Genomic DNA, 15,220 nt, shown 5'->3' with positions numbered 1-15,220 from the left:
CCTTCCTTCCTTCCTTCCTTCCTTCCTTCCTTTTTAAAGAGCCAACTCTTTCTGAGGATCCTTTTTAATAATATGATGCTTTCTTATTTGTGTTCACTAAACTGAAATTCATCCTATCAATTAGAAAGTTCACTGACCTCCAAAATATGATCAATAAACTACCCAGATCCTCCCCACTTCTCTAAACTTAATTAATTCCACTGGTTATATTTCTATATAAGGAAATGATCTTGAGGGGCCGTGAGTTCTTGAAGATCCAATAGACACTGATAAATGTCCTCTGGATGTAAGAGGTGTACAAAATGGGCCACGTGCGGAAGGGGAGAGTAATCTCATGAGAAAAAGTTAATCATAATTCAAAACAGGAAGGCTCAAGAAAATATTCTATAAATGTGGATAATAAGATATTTCAAACAAGGAAAATCATTTTATGTTCTCACTTTTGTCCTAAATAGGATGAAATGGGTTGCTCCATAATGCTTTGTTTGCTACAAAGTTTGATTAGCTTTCATTCAGAAAAGACTGTTTTACTTATCATATAGTAAAGTAACTATATTATGCTGCTAACTTTCTTGGATATGAGAGAGGATGGCTTTGTACTGGTGAAATAACTGACCCAAACTGAACTCGAAGTGAAGAAACAAAGCCAAACAGTTTGCCTGGTAGACAGGTTAATGTTTTATGCATTTAACAAAATCATGTTTGATGCTTAGCACAGTGTCCTGCGTAAGGTATTTTCTCAATAAATATCTTTTGAATTTTTAAAATGAAAACCTTACCTCTCCCCAAACTAAACAAAAAAGGACATATTTCTTAGCACTTCCTCATTGGAACATCAGGGCTAAATAATGTAGCCAATTCCAACATCTACTGAAACTGTAGAAATGTTTAACTGTTTTCTTTAAAAAAAAAAAAAAAAGATTTTATTTATTTATTTGAGAGAGAGAGAGAGCACATGAGAGGGGGAGGGCCAGAGGGAGAAGCAGACTCCCTGCTGAGCAGGGAGCCCGATGCGGGACTCGATTCTGGGACTCCAGGATCATGACCTGAGCCAAAGGCAGTCGCTTAACCATCTGAGACACCCAGGCGCCCTAACTCTGTTTTCAAAATAAATAAATCCAAATTAGATTGAATAAGGCTTGCGTAAGCTAAACTGTTGTTTTGGGCTCAGTGGGCCCTGCCTACTAACTAAAGAGCAAATAGGATCTTTAAAATGTTTTCTGAGATTCAAATTTAAGAAGGCTTTGAAAGGTAGGAAAATGAAGGCAAACCATATTATCTTGTTAGGCTCCCAGAATTTTCTCTCTAGTTAAAACAGACTGCAAGAATGATTGTAGCTATATTGACTTTGACATAAAGTGTTATACATTTTGAGGCAGAATTAATAGCAGAAAGAGTCACTGTTAATTAGAGATCATAACAATTTAAAAATATACACAAAGCCTAAAAAAAAGCAACAACAGTGAAATCCAAGAGTTTTTCAGCATTTAATATTTTCTTATACTTCAAAGTCGAGTGAGGGGGTAAAGAGAACCAAAGACATTTCTAAAGTCTTTCTATTTGAAATGTGCATGGAAAATGGAATTACAAAATAATAATTTAGAGAAAGATATATTGAAAAATATTGGGAGAGAAATTTCCTTCACACATATAATTTACTTTAGGTAGGATTTTCTCCATCAAAATTCCCTTAAGGGTTCTTATGCCATTAGAATGGCAGCAACTGGTATTTCTGAAGTATAGAAATTTAACACTGTAAGATGTTTTCCCATACATCCTTCCATGTTATTCTCAAACACCTATGTGAAGTGGGACAGATGTCATTATCCCTGTTTCCTGGGGTTGGGGGGGAAAGATTGCAAAGACTGCAAGAGATTCCAGAGTTGATAATATTAGTGCCAGGATAAGAAATCTGAGCTTTTCCCATTAACTACACAAATTCATCCGTACCCCACCTGCCCTACGTGATGGAAGGTAGTCTAATCATCGGGGGAAATAATTAATTAACTGTGCACACATTAATTAGGCACTTTTTTTTTCATGTGTAGATAAAATAGATTGTTTGCCTGCACCCGAATTTTGTGGCTATAGCTTTACTCTTTTCAAATGCACATAAAAGACAATTATATACAGCAAGCTGAAGAGACAGCAGAAGACCTTGTTTACCATAAACGATTAGGCAAAGCCACTGTAGGATGTGAAAACATTCCAACTGGAAGATCGCAGCAGATAAGAAGGGACTGATGCCAGTGGAAGGTCCCCCCGCCAAATCACAGTGTATGCCTTGGGGTCAGCTAGACATTGGTTCGCATTTGGATCCTTACTTAAAAGGTATGTATCCTTGGGTTAATGTTTTCTCATTTTATACAAGTTATTGCTTAGATCCTTATTGTTCACATCTACAGCGTTCTTTTAAATTAACAATATGTCACTTAATTATGGAGTTTCTTTTTATTTAAGAAAGCTACTCTCTGCTATAAAGAAGTTGAAATTTAATTTCTAGTTAAGTTTTGGATTAAAAAATAGAGAATATTTGACTGCTTTTCAAACAAATTCTGTCAGCAGCAGAGTCTTGGAAATAGAAGGCATCTTTTATAAACATAAGCATGAAATTTAGTCAACATATGAAACCACATGGTAATTTAAAACACTATCACACTGCCAAACTTGTTCCTGAGAGTATATATAACTATTTAAGGACATAATCCTATAACAGAACAATTGCTATTGTGTTTCTGAGATAGAATCAAACCTTAAACATTCCTGTCCCAGACTACCAATTGCTTTACTTGTAAAAAGAAAAGAGGACATTTGCCCAAGAATATTATTGGATTCATTAATCCTCTGAGAACTGTACAGGCTATATTTTAAGATTCTAAAATACACAGCCATTTTTTTTTCATGTTTTTCAACTTAACTCTGTACATAGTAAGTGACAAAACACAGCATATCACCTGAATAATGCAACAGAAAAAATAATGAAATCGGTAGTATGCAGAGACAAAGAGAGCTGCTATACAATGCATTCCATGTTAGCCCTATCATCCTACTGCAAATGCTTCGCATACAGCCAGAAATGTTAAGACAAGCACATGTTGTGCTTCTCTTAGGATGCCGTGCCTGCATGTGACACATGGAGATGTCTGGTCAGCTGAATAAGCAAAAATCCAATGTTATTAGTAATAATTTTGAATCTTTAAGATGGAATTTCACAAAGGTTTCATGATAATTCCCAAGAAATGCCTATCACTGTAATTACTCTAGGACCTCCTTTCCTGGGCCCTGATGTTTTTGGGGAGCTCTATGGACCATGTTGATGTCAATGATTAGATATGGTTCTTTTTATGATTTGAAAATACTGCCCAATACTCATGCTATCCAATGATGTTTTGACAATGTGATTCTAAAAATCAACCTCTTTGGCTTCGTCATTACTTATTTTATAAAATGTTTTAATAAATATATACATCTTCCAATATTTTCCATGTTTCAAATTACTAAAGATGTTAGTTTAGAGTTATAGGAAAATTCCCACTATTTAAAAATTTTTCTATCTAAAACTATACTGAGTGACCTATGTTTTTCATTGTAAAAATAATTCCTGTTTGTGATATCTTTAAAGCATACAAACAAGTAGGAAGTATAAAGTATTAGTCCTTCTTTTTAGCCACCCCTTCTTCCCACTCAGAGAATTTCTTTCATAGATTTCTAGAAATTGATAAAGTGCACTTCAGATGCCCTTTTTATAGTGTTTGGCATAGCTATCCATATGTCAAGGATCCAAATGCCTGACTTGACATATTGATTTCAGATTTTGCCAACATTCCTTTTACCACGTACACGCAATGAAATCTATGTAGCTTTAAAAGAAAGAGGGAAACTAAAATGAAAATCATAATAGACTTAAAAGGCAACTAACCTTTTTCCACCTCATTCAGATTATCAGCTGGCAGCGACAAAGACAGAAGAGACAAAAGACTTTTTACATTGCAGTACAACAACGGAGCACATGAAGCCAATGCGCAGCAGTCACAACAGAGAAGCCAAGGGTGAGAGCAAACTGAAGCAAGCCTTAGATTTCTTACCTACAGCCGGGCCAGACGCACAAACATGGAGTAAATGAGGCAAAAGGTAAACGCCATCACAGGGAGCCAGAGGTCTGTGTCTAAACCAGTTCATTTACCCACCAGCAGCTCTACTTTTTAAGATGTGCACTTCATGGTTTGTGTGTGGGCGTTGGAAATTTGGAAAACAAAGGACTAAAGGTACAAAATGGAAAAACTAAAATGGTCTGGATATTTTTGACCAAATACATTCTAAGTCTTTACATGCCCAATTTGTATGGAAGCTTTCATTCACTGAATTTATATAACCCCATTAATACTACCGTGGTTTATCCTGTGATCAATTTTCTGTAATCTTTGTATATGGTCCCATGAGAACAGTGTTAGGAAACATCATCATGACAGAGTTGATCCAGGGTTCTGACTCTTGCAAAACTTGCAAAAACATATTTTTCGATTCAACACCTAAAGTTCATACCAGAACTTCAGAGTAGGTGTCAAGTTTGTCAACATTGCAGGGATGCAATATTTACAATTTTCACTTTTATAAGTTTTGAGCTTAATTTGAGGGATTCCTTGAAAATATAGCTCCAAGATATGTGCTGTTTTTAGGAAGGATATACTAATGATTAAAAACAAAAACAAAAATAATCTTGCAAGCTAAAATTAAAACCCTAGAGTGAATTTTTAAATTATTTGTGTAATAATTCCAGAGTCCTACTTCCTGAATCCTTAACATAGTAAGGTTAATTTAAAATCACAGTGAATTAAACTTTCCAAAAATTAATTTTATCTGAAAAATACTAGCAACCAACAGTCATATTATACAACCAGAAGGACAGATAATGGGTTGGGTTAGGTAGAAAAGAATAGTTTTGATAGCTCAGGTGGGGAAGGCATAGCAAGGATTAGATAATAAAAAACAATATTGACGCTTAAAATTTATGTTGTCAATCCCTGCAGCAGGAAAGAATAGCGAGTTTTCCCCTTTAATAAATCAATAACTTTTTACTGTGATGTTTTGGTCACAAGGGTTTAAATAAATTTAATTTCCCAATGGTGGTTCATTTTGTTTTGAGTATTTTTAGCTCTGTTTTATAGCCTGCCCATCACATCATGAGTTCTCTGTCGGACTGCTTTCAGATCTCTGAATTTTCTCTCTTAACATTATGTCCATTTCTGACTCTTGACATGGGTGCCAAATATAAAACCTTTCACCATAATAATTTACAACCTTTTCCCATGAAGTTTTATTTGTTCCTGCTAAACAGTTCCCTTTCTCATTGTTTGCCTTTGGCAGTATAGAGTAAAACATCTCCAAACAGAAAAGCAACTTATGACTTGAGTGATTTTTAAGCAATGACAACATGATTATATTCCCTGAGCACAGCAGGGGTTTCTTTTCTCAGGTCTCCTACTCATTAATCAGATTCCAATCTTAAATCTAAAACAATACAGCCACATTATAAAAAAAAAAAAATTCCTCCCTCACTACAGACTTGGATGAAGCATGATATGAAACTCTAGAGTCCAATTTATGCTTTCCTATAATTAAAGGCCACTTATGCGCCACTGATTTCAAAATCTGCAGATGGTTGCTTGATATTTTGTAAATGAGCTCATTTCACATATGAACAAAAATACTACAGCTAATGGATGGGTTACAAATGTGCATCGTATAGATATCTGCTCTGATGCCAAATTGTCAAGTTCTTTGTTGCCCACAAGACCAAGCCCAGTTACAGTGGTAATATCTTCATGTATTGTATGCTGTGAGCTTGCTACTGAGTTCAATGTTTTTGTTTCTCCTTTGCCCAAATTAAGGCAAACCGGTATTTGCAATAGCTATGACTAAAAACATGTCAGCCTCAGTTCTTGTTGAGAGCCAAATGACTCTGGACAGATAGTCATGGCAGATCCCTGCATGATGGCTTTTAGAGATGTCATATTTTGGTTAAAAAGTGTTTTTGCTAAGCCTCAGGGTTTTTTGATATGTTTCAAAGATCTGACAGAGGGAAATGAGGCTTCATGATACTTCTCAGAGGGAGGGGCATTGAACTGAATCACTTGGGATGGAGAAAATGTGTTCAAGAGGAGCAGGTATTAGAAGGAAGCTTGGAAAATGAAGGGAGAGAAGGTAAGACCCAAAAGAAATGGATTAGGAATAACATCTAGCAAATCTAAAGCCAAAGCAGGTGCACCCCTCCAAATCAACGGAGAAGAGTCTGCCACCTGATGTAAATTATCATAAAAAAGGTGTGTAAGAACTAAATACACAGTGCTTTCAAGCCTAGGGTTTCATCAGGGCATATACATAAATTCTTGGTTTCTGTGCTCAGGAGCTCATTGGCTAACCCAAGCGTGTTTGAAATGCTTGGGTCCAATTTGTCCAGGTCAGTGTGGGTGTAGGTTTAAAGAGGCTTCCAAAATTAAGTGAATAAGCCCTTTCAATAATGATTAGGACAATGATCGGAAAACAGAATTATTCCATCCTAAGAAGGTACTAGGTAACAGATTTTAGTGCAAACACTGGGTTCCTTGTACAAGTCTAACTTAGCTCAGCCAGTAAGTCTCAGGGTAGTTCCAAGGGCTCCAGGATCTGTGCGTTCAGGCCAGTGGCAAATGTCTGAGGTGTGACACAAGTAATATTAGTGTGAATGTGAAAGCTATGTAGCACTTACACTTCCCAACAGTTTTAGGATGGGTACCTATTGAATATACTTGCTCTCCTTTATTAATGCACAATATCAAGGAATTCAAACTAGCCACTAAGGGGCCAAAGGGCTGCATATATGTAATAGAACAATTATGATACAACATGTTCACATTTCTCCTAGAAACTCAATATATTACATTATATGCTTCACTGGTGTAAAAAAAAAAAAACATATCATGGAAAAGACAGGTTTGAAGGCACTCAAACAGATCTGGGATGTCAAAACAGAACACTTTTATTTTACCTAGAATTTTCCTACAAAGAAAAGTACTTATTAAAATGCAAAGTTTGAGTACTCCATAAAAGATTAAATTTCAATGCTATTCTGACAAATCCCTGGGAAAGTGAATCATACAGATGTGCTCTCATCTTTTCATGTTTAGAGATGTTAACCTCAGTCATCTACATAGTTATTTTACCCTCTGATATTCTTAACTATGTATTAAAATTGTAAGGAAATACATGGTTAAGGAAAAATACCCATGGAAATGAAAATGGTAATTTTGAACAGAGTGACAGAATCTACTTCCCCACCTTTTCTTACAAATAAAATGTGTAACATTCTCCTTTTCTCTATCAACTGTAAGATGAAGTGGTTTATTACAGAAACAAGATTGTAACTATTCTGCTTCTTATTCATAGCCCCCAAAATCAATCAAAACAGATATTCTGACATAACAGGTAGGTCTAAACTTGACATGGCCTTTACAGCAAATTGGTTTGTGCAGGGAAGTTTACCAGCTCAGAAAGACTTAGGAAATTTGTTACCCCCAGATACAAAATGTCAGAAAAAAAGGTGATAATTATATGATTATCCAAAGTGCTTAGTATCCTCCCAATTACATTTTATTTTGAAGGACATGAGTTATTAGAGGAAAACACTCACTAGTGAAGAAACACATATGGACACAAGTAATCTCAAATGCTTAGTTATGTTTTGACTATGTGAAAAATATGCCCCTCTTTTCACCTGTGTATTGGTGGGTTGGTTTGCACAGGACAAATTCTTTGCATGAAAAATGTTATGCAACCCTGCGATGAAAAGCTTCAGAATGATAACTTCTTTTTCAGCTGGATAGCATGACTTTATGTAGATGCCTGCTTGGTCTTTCATTTGGTTGGCTGAAACCCTCTTAACTCTGTTATTCACATTACATCTAATTTTCAAAACACCTACCAGTTATTGAATAATACAATGGCTTACTACACATATACAACACATTGCCAGTGATGCTTTTGAACAGATAGACTATTGATGGCACAGAATTTCCTACTCTTCCTACCTGTGTACTCAGGTGGACAAAGGCACGTGTAGTTATTAATTCCATCCACACATGTAGAGTTATTTTCACAGTCATTATCTTCACAGTCGTCAACATTGACTTCACAATTTTCTCCTTCAAATCCATCAGCACAAATACACCTGAACACCAGGGGGAGAAAAGGCAAAAAAAAAAAAAAAAACACCCCATGTTCATGTTGCATTTTAAAGCCATATGGTCCAAAAATTGAAAAAAGCTAAACACACTCATCAACTACAGAGGTTTTAACTGTAAGAAACTGAACTTTAAAATGCTTTTAAATGACAGGGGCGCCTGGGTGGCTCAGTTGGTTGAGCGACTGCCTTCGGCTCGGGTCATGGTCCTGGAGTCCCGGGATCGAGTCCCGCATTGGGCTCCCTGCTCAGCGGGGAGTCTGCTTCTCCCTCTCCCGCTCCCCCCTCTTGTGCTCTCTCACTCTCTCTCTCTCAAATAAATAAATAAAATCTTTTAAAAAAATGCTTTTAAATGACATGTAGTAAGCATGAATTTAAGGTAGTATCCCCTAAATCAGAAACAATTTGAAAAAGAAAATTTATGCTAGCTGCAAGAGGGCAAATGGCTCCATGGTCTTGTAAGTCAATAAATCCAATGTATTGGCAGGTCTAAAACACAAGCAAAGCTTACAGCTCTAGGTATCTTAATCTCAACTTGTGCTCTAATAAAATGATTCATACTTCTCTGCTCATAAATAAAGAGGAACTGGTTCTGACTTTAAAAATTGCAATACCTCCTACCCTAACTATACTGTCTTCCATGTCTCAAAACAAAAAAGAAATATGAAAATAAAATTACATCTTCCTTGTCATTATAAAATGTAAATGTTCTCGTTAAGTCTCAATAGATACAATTTTTCCATGACAATAACACATTGTACACTTGACCTTGATAGGTATCAGAATAATCTTTGAGGAGTCTTACTGAAAAAGAGACCATTTCATAACAGAATGCAGAAATGAAGAATACTTATTATAAAAAGTGGTATTTCCAACAAGCTTTGTAGCAGATTAACATTCTTATGTGAAATTATCACCGTCGTTATAAGAACTCTGTTTCATAATTCATGAAGTACATCTGAAGTAATTGTACCATATGATTAAATAACTCCAGATTAAAAATGTTCACAGCATGTTTATCTACTCATTTTGTGGCCTGGAAATAAATCATGAATTTTCTGTTTCAGTGGGACCTACATCTTATCATTACAAACTGTCTGTTAAAGCAATACACAAAGCAACAGATGAATATATGACTTGAAGAGGAGACTATTGGCTATTAATTAGCATAACAGAGCTACTACTTTGTCTTGACCTAATCTGAGTGTATGAATCATAATGCACGCACGTATGTTTTAAAAACTTCTTGATTTTATAGCATCCTGAGCTGAGAATACTGTAATGTCTTGTTTTTCATATTACAGTATCTCTGAGAAGGACTAATACATATTGTCCTTATGAATAAATTTCTGGCTTCTTTTAAGAGTAACACCTTTTGATTTGAAAAGGAACACGGATCTTTACTTAGTTATTCTTGCCCTAATGCTTCAGACAGAATATTATAGACTAATGACCTACCAGAATCCATCTTTTTCTCCTTCCTTTAAGTGGCAAGTTCCTCCATGTTGACATGGGTTACTGATGCATGCATGAATCGGGACATCACAGTCCTGCCCCTAGAGAAGGAATGGCCAAGTAAAGTTGAGTGTAAATAAAGGAGATCTCAGTACAGAGAGAAAACACAACAGAATAATGAGGACCCACCAAAGAAAGCTATGTTTTCAGATCAGGGCTCCCTCAAAAGCTCCTACTGACCTTGAAACCATAGGGACAGGTACAGCGATAAAAGTCAACTGGATCATTGTTACAGGTGCCATCGTTTTTACATGGGTTTGATAAGCACGGATTACATTTAGCTAGAATACTGACATCCACGGGACCTGAAAATTAATTAAAACGTATAAGAAATTGATGCTTTGTACTTTTCGTTCACTTAAATTATTTAAATGCCTTAATGTAACAGTAGATTTTGTATAAAAAATATTGGTCACCTATCTATATGTGTATCTCTTCCATGAATAGAACAGAAATCAGCATCATCGTATAATGTTCAAGAATGCAACAGGAGACCATCTCATTGAGAGGCATGGTGAGAGTGCCCAATGTCAGAATGGGACTATGGGCTGTGAACTTAAGTGGTTAGGATCTGATGTTAGTGATGCCAGTGTCCCAGGGTCAATCCCCCCATGGCCAACTAGCCTGTGTGGATGCATTCCATGGCCATTGTCACCATCTTAACTTCAGCCAGCTGTCATGGAAATGCATACCTTTGATCCCAAAGAGGACTTTGTGTGTGTGCATGTGTGTGGGGGGTGGGGGGTTGGGGGATGTGTGGGCAAGTTTAATGCATAAATAGAAACAGTCAGTGCAATTAAAAATACAGTAATATGCACCTGCCCGGCTATCATTAGTCCAGTAGTGTTACTTTCATACAGGAGATAGAAAACAGTGCCACTTTTATGCACCTGGAAATAAGCCAAAAAGGTAATTTCCATTATATTCGCCCTCATAGCCTTTTGGTTCAGTATGTTAACACATTAGCACAGGCCTGTAGTGGGTGAGATTTCTGTTTCTTCCCCTCCAAGAAGAAAATACTGTCGAAATAATCTTCACTTGTAATCTCACCACTTGGGATACACACTTTAAAAATCTCCTGCCCAGGCGCCTGGGTGGCTCAGTTGGTTAAGCGACTGCCTTCAGCTCAGGTCATGATCCTGGAGTCCCAGGATCGAGTCCCGCATCGGGCTCCCTGCTCGGCAGGGAGTCTGCTTCTCCCTCTGACCCTCCTCCCTCTCATGCTCTCGGTCTCTCATTCTCTCTCTTGCAAATAAATAAAATCTTAAAAAAAATAAAAAATAAAATAAAAACCTCCTGACCCATGAAAGGTTTAGATTAAAGGCAGATTCATTTGCAGCCATTTTCCTTTGGTTGCACATATTCATTCCATAAATGGTTAACAATGTGGAAACTGTACTGTCTTTGATAAAATTATGTTCCACTGAGGCTACTTATGGCCATATTTCTGAGAGCTAATTAGACTGCCTCTTGGCAACCAATGAGGACAGTATCAGGGTGACATATTAATATATATAAAATACACATATTTTATAACATAAATATATTCATTATATTTCTGTCATCAGCAATACTTCTGTAGTTCTTTATCCTCACTGGAACAAGCAGCGATAATCCCAGCTGTATAGTTCATCCCATGCAACTTCCAGCAAAGCTATCTGAGTTGACTGTTCAGAATGCCCCTCTTCCCACTATCGCTGATCTAACTTTCTAAGGTAGCTCCACCCCACAATTGTAGGATTTCTGCTCATATAAACTATCGTTCATCAGATTTTTCTACAGATTAGAGTTTATGTTTGTGAGTTACTGGTGTACTCACAGAAATAGAAAGAAAATGTGAATTATCATGGTAGGCATAAGAACTCTTCATATCTGTGTATTCCTTTACCCCTGAAAAATACCAGTCCACATTGATTTAATGGTTATGGAGTGAAATCCAAAAGAGGATACTGTTCTGTGTTGGTCAGTTTTTCTATTAACAAAACCCCTGAAATCTTTCTACAAAGAGATTCCTGTTTCTTTTTTTGTTTTGTTTTTATTTTTTGTTTTTAAAGATTTTATTTATTTGACAGAGAGAGAGAGGGAACACAAGGAGGGGGAGTGGGAGAGGGAGAAGCAGGCACCCCACGGAGCAGGGAGCCAATGCGGGGCTCAATCCCAGGACCCTGGGATCATGACCCCAGCCGAAGGCAGACGCTTAACGACTGAGCCACCCAGGCACCCTTCCTGTTTCTTTTTTAACCATCTGGAAGTGGATGACAGTCCTGGGGATGACTGCATTAATGGAGAGGGGTGTTATTTACTTCTAGTGACACCTCAGTCACTAGAGAGGCCTTGCCAGTGTCCCCTTCATTTTTTCTGGGTGACCAGAGTAACTAATGGATCAATACCAAAGTGATGCTCAGAGACATGTAATTTCTCACCCCTGCCCCAACGTGTTTATCAAGTAAATTTAGCTATTTCAGCACATTGGAGACATAAATAGTGGCAGTTAGTTAAAGCAGTAAGTTAAATTAAGATAATACCACACCATAAATAGCCTTGTGTCTGCTAACTTTATCATGCTTGGAATCAGCAATAGAAAAGCAAGTAGTGGGTACCTCAGCTCGGGTAGAAGAGAGAAGAATCTAACTTGGAAAAAAGGCGTAAGGGGAAACAGCTAAGAATGTACACAAGCAAAATAGAACATTTGCTCGCATAGCAAATACGAGGACTGTAAACACTCATCTGGCCACTTCCCAAGACCTTGAGGAAAATTGTCTCTTGGTCTATTTCTGTGCTTTCAACCTTGTAAAACTGCCGTTTGAATAGAGGAGTTCAGGGTTGGCAGTTTCTATGTTTATTCTCTGGAATGTGACATTTTTCAAAAATTATGTTTGACTGTTTAGATGAGAAGCCAGAGATTGTTTCAAGAAAACCAATTAAATACATTTTGAAGAATGTAAGAGAGTATGCCGATAACAAAATTGCCAGACTGAAGTAATCCAGTTTAGCACAGAGCCAAAATTTATTTAATAAATATCCACTGAACTATACCTAATATATTAACCAATAAGCACTAACTTCTGCACTTTTTTCCAGGACCAAATTTGGTTTCCTATATAATTAATCCTGCTCAACTGTTTTCATTACCTGAAATTTCTTATGGGCAAACCACATGAGATCATTGCTCCCTCATATACAGTCAGTTTATCTAAAGGAATCAAAATAACAACCTTTCCCACATGCACAGGCTTTTCTTGATCTATTTCTTAAACCTGCCAACTGTTTTGGTGGCATCAGAATTAGGATTGTCATTCTAAAATACTGAGTTCTAACTTCTTCGGGTTTGTAAAGTTGACTACCACAGCTACCCTTCTACTCACTTTTTCTTTTACAAACCCTTCTTTTAAAGTCAATGCTTCATAAATGCTTTCTTATTTCTAGCTCCTGAGGTTGAATGAAGGGTAATTCAAAAGATGTTTGTGAGTTATCAATTCCAAATAGTCTCTAATATCCCCAAATACCTTAAAAATTATATAATTCTTATTTATTTTATTTTTATTGCTTATTTTATTTTCTTATTTAGATTATGATTCCACCTAACTAAACATCCTTCCTATAATGTGATTTTAACATCCACTTGGTTTATCTAAATCTACTCATTTCTATATTCTAAGCCCTCAGAATTATATCCCTTGTATCTGGCTCTCTCCTCTCATTCATCTTCCTACCAATATATTGTTCCTCTTCTAAGTCTACCTTCTATTTTCTCTTTGCCTTCAATTTGTGATTTATTTTCGACCCAGGACACTTTCTCTGAGATCCTTTCCTGCAAAGTTCTTATTCAAGGGGAACGACATCTTTAAGCCATTTCTATAACGAGGAGATGGTATCAGAGCTAAAGAGTGATGCTAAAGTCATAACAAAATGGTAAAAGAGCATAGCTCTTTAGGAAAAAAAAACAACACAGGTACAATTTTGCACACTTGACTATTCCCAGATGAAAGATGTTCAGGAATAGGAATTAGACAAGTCTTTTATCATAATGCAAGTAATCTTGGACAGAGAATCCGAGGTCCATCAAACTAAGTTAGTAATCTAGATTTGTTAGTGTGTGGAGTTAGAGCAATGGTAGCCATCTCAATGGGTTGCTTTAAGCATTAAAGGAAATGTTCATGAGTTTTGAGTGCAGAATACAGTGAGAGCAAGCACAGAAGCCACAGCAAGTTCTGACAGTCTTCCCTAGACTTCCAAAGAAGGTAGGTAGCTGAGGAGAACATGAGTGGTTCACTTAGAAGGAGAAAGGAAGTCTTCCTCTGCTTGTTTGCTCCAATTTTAGCATAGACAAAGGCAAACTAGAGCTTGCTATTCATTCATTCATTCATTCATTCATTCATTCATTCATTCATTCATTCTAGGTTTCACTGAGTACCTTCTGTCCATGCCAGGAGATGCTGAAATTTGGGAAAACTGCAGGGACTATTATTATCAGAATCATGGGGGAATGGCTGGGAGCACTGAGAGATAATTATCCATTGGGCAACAACACCAAGAATGAATGATCTTATGGGTTTAAGGACTGCAACTGTGATTTGTAAATCTGGCATGGACAGCCATCAGAAACATTACAACATTATGAAGGAGAGTTTTTGTTCTTAACACTGCTGCTTGGCAAGAAACTACAGCTTGCTTGCTGAAACAACCTCACCAATCTTCAATCTTTCCACTTGCCCAAAGTTAACTAGTCTCAAGAAATTTTAAATTGTTGCCAACCCATTAGCCCTTGTAAGATGTGTGCCGCAGAGGAGAAAAAAATCTAGCTTCAGGAATACAGATGTTTACTAATGTCACTGAAATGAAGGAGGGCAGTCTAGGATAACTAGGTTGATGTAAGACTTGGTCTTAAAGAGCCCTCTTGCATCAGCTGTATGGATTGGAAGTGTGTTTAGCTTAATAATTCAAAGGGAAAATGAGCCAAAAGTTTGGTTAACAATTTGTCTTTGCCAGTTACTCTAATCTTTAACAAACTGCTGGACCTCAAATCTATTAAAGCTTGTAGGCAGACTTGCTTACTTGACTGAAATCACTAGCTATACACCTGACACCAATATTACCACCCACTGAGAATTGCATCACTTTGATTTATTACTAAAAGCTCCAGACACAAATTTCTAACTATATCCCAGAGTCTGCCTTCATTCTGGTATCCCTTGGAAACATAAGTCAAATAAGAGAATCCTCTAGCACTGCCCTTGTGTAAGGTCAAAGGTACATCAAAGACAGCTCAGGAAAAATATAGGGGGTATTTGATGTTGGGCATAATTAACTAAAGGGAGGTTTTTATTTAAAACCCCTAAACCCTAAGCTCTGTTTGCTATTACATTACTGCATTTCTTAAGCACTAATATCAAATGCATATTTTTAAACAACATTCAATCATTAGGTCATTCAGTTATCAAATATTTATTGAGGATCTACTTTGTGCCAGGCAGTCAGCTAAGTTTTGGG

General features: G+C 36.8%; 1 protein-coding gene across 6 annotated transcripts in view; it reads right to left on the bottom strand.

Moving 5' to 3' along the window:
* Positions 1 to 15,220, bottom strand: part of SLIT2 (slit guidance ligand 2) — a 365,106-nt gene that overhangs the window by 36,723 nt on the left and 313,163 nt on the right. For all 6 annotated transcript variants that reach the window (XR_010409316.1, XR_010409317.1, XM_045881403.3 and 3 more), the window contains 3 exons: positions 9,911 to 10,035; positions 9,674 to 9,771; positions 8,064 to 8,203 (listed from right to left, as the gene is read on the bottom strand). Coding sequence is in view for 4 of the 6 variants with exons in the window: in XM_045881403.3 (XP_045737359.1) it covers positions 8,064 to 8,203; positions 9,674 to 9,771; positions 9,911 to 10,035 (363 nt within the window). In the remaining 2 variants the exon portion in view is untranslated. The remainder of the gene's footprint in view (positions 1 to 8,063; positions 8,204 to 9,673; positions 9,772 to 9,910; positions 10,036 to 15,220) is intronic.

Source organism: Mirounga angustirostris, unplaced genomic scaffold (assembly GCF_029215605.1).
Source record: "Mirounga angustirostris isolate CCGP_5_RB_7025 unplaced genomic scaffold, mMirAng1.0.hap1 SCAF_2, whole genome shotgun sequence".
Lineage (NCBI taxonomy): Eukaryota > Metazoa > Chordata > Mammalia > Carnivora > Phocidae > Mirounga > Mirounga angustirostris.
Note: the sequence above shows the minus strand (reverse complement) of the source record. Positions and strands in the feature narration are given on the sequence as shown.